Source organism: Manduca sexta, chromosome 4, assembly GCF_014839805.1.
Source record: "Manduca sexta isolate Smith_Timp_Sample1 chromosome 4, JHU_Msex_v1.0, whole genome shotgun sequence".
NCBI lineage: Eukaryota > Metazoa > Arthropoda > Insecta > Lepidoptera > Sphingidae > Manduca > Manduca sexta.
This window is the reverse complement of record NC_051118.1, coordinates 5,236,712-5,246,127: the sequence shown is the minus strand read 5'-3', so window position 1 is coordinate 5,246,127 and position 9,416 is coordinate 5,236,712. Positions and strand designations below refer to the sequence as shown.

The window sequence follows — 9,416 nt, the reverse complement described above, 5'->3', positions numbered from 1 at the left end:
CGTGTGTTCATTTTATTTATAATCATGGTTTTTTTCCACAGTCCCCGGAGGTAAGTGACCCTAAAATATGGTTTCTCGTGTCATTTATGCTTGTCATTGCATATTGTATTTGACGAATCACTTTATGGTCAGGGTGTATAAAATATATCGTACGATGTATTTTTGCCTATCGATAAATTTTAAATGTGTAGTAAATTGTTCACAAACTTGATGATCTTGTGACTGCATATTTTGTGTGTGCATTCCACAGCATAGGCCAGAAATATGACGGCCGCGTGACCGACACAACACTACACTTCGGATCACTTGTGCGTCATATGATTATGTTAAGACCTCTCACGACATACAGCTATTTTTTGATTTTACATTTGATTCTTGCATTTCATCTTATATGCCCTATGTCGATTGTCAATCTGTTAAAGGTGGGAGTTGTATTTACCATCATCTTGTAGTATCATACAGATAGATATAAAATTAAAGTTAATGTTTAACGAACGGAATACGAAAGCAAAATGGCGGAATGCGGATGAAGCGGCACAAAATGGCGGATGCAACATGGGCTCGATTTATGGTGGTATCGTCGTCGGGTAAGTTTTTAGACGAATGAAAAGAAATAGTGGCAATCTAATCGGTTATTCTTAATCGAAATAATTTCTTAGATATTTATTGTTTATATCTTGTAATGTGTGTACAATTGCATCGGAATCATAAAAAAACAAATTTAAACGGCGAATAAAATAATCGTTATTTGCTTCTTTCTTAACAATGATTACTAGAAAGTTATGAATATGAAATTCGTATGTAGACAGTTTTTAAAATATAGAAGCGGCAAAACATAGTTGACAATGATCATAATGAACGTTGCGAAAATATTTACTAACGCCCGCCATCTTGGAAACTGACTTAAAAAATATGTTGCTAGTAATAGTCAGGCCAATATTTTCTTGTGTTTATGTTGAATATTTCAATACTTGTTTAGTTTTCTTAGTATCAGGAATAAAAAACCTGCTCGCAACGTTCCTGTAATGAATTCTTTTTCATATCTGATACTTAAATACTATGCTTTTTTATTTGTAAACTCAGTTTCTTTAGGGTGACAAATTATATCCAGTTTTTGGAACTCTGGTAAATATTACCTATAATATGTATTTTTATTTGTCCATCGAATGATATAAGTTCCATAAAAACTGGGTTCTGTTTAGTTGTTTCTCTGTGCATTCAGTAGGTCCCTCCGTCAACTACATAAGTCACGTTCATTATAAGCCTTGTCGACCTATACTTACTAAAGATAAATTCAAAAGTACTGATCAACCGTTGAATTTTTCCTCGTGATTCTCCTATGCCTGGATGATGAATCCTTTGATTTTGCCGTTTATTACTGGTAATTCTGTTTAGTTATAACATATTTTGTTCCAAAGTCTTTAGAAAACACCTCCCCACTTAGTATAAAAAAATCATCTAGAAATTTTATGATCAAAAAACTAACACTTTTCTATTATGACAATGATGTCATATATTATGTCGTTGGGAGAAATCAATGAATTATACGCAAGTATAAGGCTTTGCCACAGTACGATGGAAACGAATGTCTACGATCTTCTATTTTCGTATGTGTTGTGTGTAAAATATTCTATAATAAATAGATCAATGATCTGTTGTAAAATTGTGACCGCGTTTTTGCGATGTAATATTTTGTACATAACGTCGTACAGTGGTGATGTTTCGTCTTTATGGGGGGCGTAGATATCAAAAATTATTTTTGACCCAAATTATTTTATTTTCTACTAGATATTTGTTTATTTACTTTCTTTTATTTTGATTTTGTCGTCTTACAGCAGATCTACACGCAGTACATAATAAAGACTGAGAAGCAATGAAACCAGTGTTTTATTTGTTTTGACAGATTTATTATTGTAGATAGCTACGTGTCTTTATCTATGCGGAATATCCGATAAAATTACAATATTCAATTCATAAATATCTACATACATTCTAAAGATAAATATTTGCTGTTAAAGCTATAATACCCAAGTGCTATTAGATGACCATCTGACTCTCTACGGCCAATTCCTAAACTATCAGTTACCGTTGGATTTAAAGTAAATTTGGACCAATCAGAATAAAGAATATTTAACTGTATACAAATGAGTTAATTTGATTGGTTTATTTTTACCATTAACGTGTGGTTGGGATAGTTTCGGGATTTGGCCTTTAAACTTTACTGAACATTAATATCTCCGTGGCGATTCTTCGATGGAAGTATGTGAAGTCAGTGATGTAGTTGAGCTGCTGGAAGATCGTATGAGCCGAGACAAGCGCGTCAGAGGAGCAGTTGCCCACGGCTCTAAAGGGCTGCCTGTCGTTTCTACTGCTGGAGTCGGCGATACCCTGCAAAGGTTTTGCAGTTTTTATGTTTTTAACAGTAAAGGCATAATTTGCATAGTCTCCGTACGACTATCAGTAGTGCTATTTCCAAATACCTGAAATATTTTGTAATGATTCAACAAAATACACTAAATAGTTGAGTTCATTAAAAGTGCGATAATAGGGTATGTTTTTGAAAAAATTAGATGCTCGTCCAATGCTAGTTCGAGTCGGCTATCGGCTCTTGTTAACAAGCAGAGTTTAAAGACCAGATATGTGCAGTTAGAAACATGGTATAGAAAGCTCTCACCGATTGCGCCTAGGTCTTGCAGTTTTCGGTCGAATTCTCTTTTCGATTTTGATCTGCGCGGGCGCAGCACTATCTACTTCTACACCACTTCCAGGCCCTACATGTGGACAAAAAAGCTATATATTTATTTTTCTTGAGTATTTTTTGTAGTAAGTAATTAGGACAATGAAATACTCGAAACAAAAACACTTACTATCTTAATACATACCTATAACAAACAGGGAATGTTCGCCCGGAAGAGCTTGGCCTGTAGTGGCGTATTGAATGCATAAAGGACGAGCTGCTCTGATACGCGCTACGTCTTCTTTCTTATTTCCTATAGCACTGTTGCATCAAAATATATTTAGTAAATAGAGGTGTTGTAGGGGTAATGCTGAAATTACTGAAACACAAGTAGTTTACATACCTACTATATTATATAACAAATCAAAAGTCAAATAGTGGCGTCCTACGGCTATGCCGGCCGGAGGTAAAGCTATGTACACACTCGTAGGTTTGGCATCTTGCGCCTATCTCAGTCCCTTTGAAAATTCGCGCGCCGTTTGCTGACGTTCCGGCGGACATGTGTAAGTTTGGCAAGATGAGCGCCATAATATTGTGATACGAGATATTCACATTTCAATACGCTGCGATCATCAAATTCAATCCTAAGGATGACCATCTAAGTATCATTATTTTATGGCAGGTATTCGTTTAGGTATCTACGTAACTAAATGTTACATTATAGGTAATAAAAAATATATAAAATTACTACACCCCTAAACCATTTATGAATAAAAATAACCTACAAGGCTACAAAGGCGCCATGCTTATGTTTTATTATGGAGGGTAGAGGTAAGGAGCACCGTCTGATATGGAGGGGAACTCGAAAAAGTGTCCAGCATTTGCTGAAAATGGAGTTTCAAGTACCTACCACAATAGCGCTGGCGTACGAAAAACTACGATACGAATGTGGTTGCTTTAATAGTGAGTGAAGTAAGCCAAATGAACAAATTAAATCTTTTCATGAGTCAAGTAGTCAATAAAATGTCAGTATACAGAATCTCAACTGCTTGCGTAGTTGTAAGTAGTTTTATCAATATAACCAAGAAACTGCAGTGAAAACACGTCCTTAAAATTTTATCCTATGCGATCGCAGCGCCACCCTTATTTTCCCTGTTTTGATGGACACGTTTTGATACACTGAGACGGTGCTCCTTACCTCTACCCTCCATATGTTTTATAAACGATATATATGTACTACGTATGTTGGAAGAAGTGTCCAGTGCTATGCTGCAAATTACAACTCTAAATCCCACCACAATAACGCTAGCGTAGCGAGAGGGTGATACGTGAAATTGCAGTTGTAAACGGAGTGAAGTGTGCTGAATCGACCAATATAATATTATATTTGGTGCTTGTCATTGTTCTGAGTATATTTGGCGACTAATCGCGGACTCAAAGGTTCTTTATCAGTTTCTGCATAAATTAAATTGACATCATATTCTGTCTTTTTCAGTAGAAATTTAAAATTATCCGAAAGTTAATAAAATAAAAGAATGAATTAATGTCTCCTTATTTTTAATAAGAATATCGTTTTCCAACCTAAAAATAAAAAAAATAGCCAGCACGGCGTAATCTTAATGATGTAATTGCAGTAGGTACTTAGGTATATAAAATTTCAACTAAGTATAAACGTAGTCTAAAATAATTTAGTAAATATAACTTATAAAACTGCATTAATTCGTTATCCTACTGTAATAACTTTTCCCGTTATTTATAAAATTGCATTATTTGCTATCCTGGCGCTTTCGACGGACACTATTACATACACAGAGATTGTACTCTTTGCCTCTACCATTGATATTCAAAGCTCCATACTACTCTAAAAATAATAAAAAAAAATTGTGGGCACTTTTGTTAACCCTACAACGTGCAACAATAATTAAGTGGTAACACATTAGTTATCGATGTAAACTGACTATTCGATTTGACAGCACGACATCACTCAAACTGTCAAGTCATCCATTTTGTTGTGAAGTCTGAGAACAACAGTGTGCAGTGTTTTCATTTTCTAAGGTCAATATCGTGCATCAAACCATAACGTCAGTCAACCATCAATAATATGAGTTATGAAGAAGATACGGATACAGCAATATCTCTTCCAACATTGTCAGTCGAAGCTGAAAGTCGGAGAGTCGAGCATGAATTTATTAAAGCGTATCAACGCCTCCCGTTACTATGGGATATGAAACACCCTGATTATTCAAACAAATACAAAAGGAATATTGCATTGGACAAGTTGTTGATTATACTTAAGAAACTAAATCACTTGGCTACAAGGTATAATGTTCGGCAAAAAATAAACATTCTAAGGTCATGTTACAGAAAAGATTTGCGTAGACATCTAGCATCAAAAGTGATTGGTCCCGATGGAGAAGTGACTTACGAGTATGTACCGAACTCATGGAAGTTTCACAAACTAAGGTTTCTCGATGGAAACGAGAAAAATGATTTAAATATTAACAAAAGTGATATAGCGGAAGTTAACATAGAAGAAAACAGCTATGGAGTGAGTACCTAACTTACTATTTATAGTATGTATGTATTTAAATTTAGTTTTATTGTTTACATCTATAATGTTAGTATAACATCGACAACGCAGTAGACTTTGGTTTGATTTTATGTAAATGGTTTGACTTATTTATGCTTCAATGTATTGATTACTAAATTGAGATGATGACTATTTAATTCCACAAAACGTAAATAAACAAGCACACATTCATATTCGTCACTTCTTAGTATCTACATAACGAAACTTTTTTTTTTCAGCACGTCAGCCCTCAAGCCAGTGACGAGTCGCTTTCAGAACATGACAATGACGAGGAACACCGTCACGAAATCACAATAGACACCCTGCAATACGACAAATCATTCGTCCGCAGGCGCAACCCGCGCAAACGAGTCAAACTGGAAGTAAACAATGACCATTATTACGAAATCAGTAATGACAAGGAAGAGTTACTTGATAGAGAGTTTGATGCCATTGGCTCCAACGTGGCTTGTAAGTTAAAAAGGATGAATCAACAGCAAAGGTGTCATGCCGAACTGTTGATTAATAAGGTGTTGATCAAAGGACTGAAGAACAGCTTGACTGACGACACGGACATTACTGATGTGTGGAATGTATAGAACAGGCTTGCATATAAATGTTCAGACATTTTCGATCTACTTGAATAAAAGTAGGTATCGCTGCGATGAAAGAAAAAGAAAAGAGAAAAAGTAGAAAAGTATTATTTCTGTATAGTTGACGTAAGTTATTAAATGCACGTCTTGAAATGATGCGATTTATCGAATATGTCTGAATATTTATATTACTATCAATAGTGTGATAGTGTATTGTTAAATTGAATGGACTTCATAATATCAGTATTTTACTGTATATTTTTACATTTAAGAGAATCTAATAATAAATATCGTAAGGTAAGGAAATTTCTTCTTTGATACTGTCATTGACAATTGTTAAGCGATAAGTTGCAAACATATTTAAAAGAGTTACACCCAACTGCCGCAACTCACAAAAATAATTTTGATTTAACACGTTTTACTTTCATAATGATCGTTTGTATGATTTTTTTATCTAAATAAATAACAAAACGAGCAAGCCCTTGCCTCGTCAATAACTGTAGCAATACCCGAATTTTGCATTATAAAGTATCCGTGGCGTGCGTAAGTACTTATACATAATGTAAAAATATAGGAATGGTAATTTCTGTACTTACGAACTGTTTCCTGAGCTGGGCTGGTCTTCCCAGGGAGCGTCGCTTTCAATAGCACTACTCTCTGACGCCACGAGATACATTGACCTGTTTAAATTTTTAAATAGAAAACATGTTATTTTTACCATAAAAAAGTGTTGAAAAGTTGAAATTATTACCGAATTTCAGGCGCTTTGCCATCCCATAACTTATGAAGCATACAAGATTAAATGCGATTTGAGACAAAATAAAACTGGAAAGAAAAAAGTATGACCTATATGCAAGTTTACAGATTTGCTTTTATTCTGAGACAATCTCGTCATACCTGCAATGCAGGGCTTAGCTTGGAATATTTTCGCCGATGTCCAGGGCTATCTCTAACGACGACGAATTCACTGAGGACCTTCTAGCGCCTGCCTAGAATCTTGTGTCAGGAGCGAGGGCTTAGCCCGTTCTCACTTACAGCTAGTACTGTGTACCTGGCAGGCACGTAGAGATGTGGCGGCGGAGGCGCGGCGCGACGCGACGCGGACCGCGCCCGGCGAGCCCGCGATGCACGACCCAGGAGTACTGATTCTGTTTCATCAATTAGTTATAACGGCATCATGAGTCTGGCCAGCGAGTCGTGGCACCGAAAGAATGGCGGCAAATTCAAAAAACTTACCTTATGACCCCACGTAAACATGAAATGATTTCTCTTTAATCTTCATAGGGTTACAAACCGTAGATTTTTTTAATTTGCTACCATATTTCTGTGACACGACTCGTATTCCAGTCTCTATGAAAGTATATCTATATTGCTTTCATTAATGCACTTTCCATGCAAATATTTATAAACTTGATTAGTTGCAACCATTTCTATAGGCTTTCCGAAATTGCCTACGTCGTGCTTAAGTAGTTTTTTGTTGTTTCGTCTCCTAGTTAAAGAGGAAAAAGGGATCTTTAGGATTAGTATTACTTATATAGCAAACTTGGATCTTGGTCCTTGGTTATAGGCTCCTTCTCTACGGACTTCACACAGACGAAGAGCGGGCTGGGGGCATTGGTATTCATGAATAAGTACATTAAAAAATATAATACACTGACCTGATATAGGATCACTATCGCTATTGTCTTGCCGCTCTCTCCGCCACGCCGAGTCAGCGGTCGGTGCGTCCGCGGCCACTCCGAACAAGCCTGACACAGCACCTGCGACTACCTTGCGCGCAGACTTCACTGTCGTCTGTCAAATAAAAGTTTCATATTAATAATTTAATTATCAGTTTCGAAACAAAAATCTTCATCGCAATTAATCCCTTCGTTTCGGAGCTACAATGCCAGATAGACTTACAAACATAAACATACACATTAAACTAAAACATCCTTTTTCTGACGTTGGTTAAAAATAGTAATCCGTTTTAGTTCGAAGGTGATAAGTTCAGTGTCAATGCCATGCAGTGTGTTTCAAATTTCGAATGGTGTTGTTACTGTAAGAAGCCTTCGTTTCGTTCACCATCAGGCGAACGGTTTGTTAGTTTCCTCATTTATTTGTATAAACACACGACCCATAAAACCAATCTACAATATCATACTAACGCTTAAATTGATGTCAATCAGAGGAACATCGTCTAACTGCGACGCCTTTTCAGCTAAATCCTTCAATTGGAAATTGTCGGGATTCGTCTTCTCTGCCAGAGTTATCAGTTCTAGTAAATAATCTCGGAATATTTCATCTGAAAAATTTTTTTTGGTCATTCGATTACCAAACAATAAATAAATTAGTCGAAAACAACACGGTTTTACTCACGTTAACAAAGTAGTCGGAATCGCCGACCAGTTTCGACCTATTAAGTAGTCACTGATAAGTAATTGAGAGGCCTTCGCGACGCGACATCCTCTTAGCACTCGCCCCTGAGGATGACCTACTTAATAGGTCGAAACTGGTCGGCGATTCCGACTACTTTTTAAACGTGAGTAAAACCGTGTTGTTTTCGACTAATTTAATATGTCTCGCGTAAGTTTTAATAATATTAAACAATAAATACATAATTAAGTAAAATTAAATTGATAATAGTTCATCTTGATCGATATAACTATCTACGCTTTGAACGGCTGAAGCCCCTTCCCTCTCCCTCCCTCGACGATCTAAATGGCTAAATCTCTAGTCTACAAAAAAATTTGGAATTTAACTAACTGTTTTGTTTCCAGTCTACCAACATACCTGTAGGCTTTATAATATGTATTTCCTTCGGTTGCTGGACGTCGATAATATTTAACATCGCTCCAGGAATAGCTTCTGGGTTTTGTACCGTTGTTATTACATTACGAAGTGGCACTGATTGAACTATTTCTGTAGGCTTGAGCCGTACGTTTGACGTTATGGACGGAGCCGCTTCAGGTCGGTTTGACGGTATGATTTTCGGATCAGGCTGGATTGACGGAACAGGTTTGATAAATATAACTTCTTCAGGCCGGGTTGACGGTACAGTCAGAGTATTAGAAGTGACTTGTGGTTGCGTTGACTGAACATTTGTTGTTGGTGTTTTACCATTTACTAGTAAATCCGGTGTTGCTTGTTTTTGTTCTGTTTAAAAAAATTGTGCCGTTATTTTTTTTTTCAGTCAACTATGACGTCACTATTTAATAAATATAGAGTAAAAATATAAACATACATAATTTGTCTACCGTTTTCATAGTCGTTATTAATTATGTACATCAATATTCGAGAATTACTTTATAGATAATGTTTTGAATATGTAACAGATTAACCACCTTTTTAATGAATTAAACATTGGATAATGAATTTTAGGCCTTACTGTAGAAATGATAAAATATGAAATTAATTACCAGTAGTCCCAAGATCGAGCTCGTGTGTGAACGCCATGACGTTGAGAGCTGAAGACAGCGCTGGCGCCACCCCGTTCCCTACTTCCGCAGCGAGAGCCACGTCTGACGACACCACGCAATCTGGAGGGGCAGTGGCTCTTCTCCTAAATGTGTAAAAAAGAGGTACTGAAGCATTTTTT

General features: G+C 36.3%; 2 protein-coding genes across 2 annotated transcripts in view; one reads left to right on the top strand and one right to left on the bottom strand.

Annotated features, from left to right (window-relative positions):
- Positions 1-1,869: 1,869 nt before the first annotated feature.
- The window catches only part of LOC119190384, a 39,696-nt gene continuing 32,149 nt past the window's right edge, over positions 1,870-9,416 (bottom strand). Inside the window, exons 15-23 of the mRNA XM_037442140.1 lie at positions 9,238-9,380; positions 8,612-8,974; positions 7,987-8,123; positions 7,498-7,633; positions 6,891-6,987; positions 6,436-6,519; positions 2,883-2,998; positions 2,675-2,771; positions 1,870-2,388 (exon numbers count right to left, since the gene is read on the bottom strand). Of these exons, the coding sequence (XP_037298037.1) occupies positions 2,229-2,388; positions 2,675-2,771; positions 2,883-2,998; positions 6,436-6,519; positions 6,891-6,987; positions 7,498-7,633; positions 7,987-8,123; positions 8,612-8,974; positions 9,238-9,380 (1,333 nt within the window). The 3' untranslated portion in view covers positions 1,870-2,228. The remainder of the gene's footprint in view (positions 2,389-2,674; positions 2,772-2,882; positions 2,999-6,435; positions 6,520-6,890; positions 6,988-7,497; positions 7,634-7,986; positions 8,124-8,611; positions 8,975-9,237; positions 9,381-9,416) is intronic.
- LOC119188358 lies at positions 4,654-6,272 on the top strand. The gene is made up of 2 exons (XM_030175859.2): positions 4,654-5,225; positions 5,486-6,272. The coding sequence occupies exons 1-2, from the start codon at positions 4,779-4,781 to the stop codon at positions 5,843-5,845; spliced, it is 807 nt and encodes a 268-aa protein (XP_030031719.2). The 5' UTR covers positions 4,654-4,778; the 3' UTR covers positions 5,846-6,272.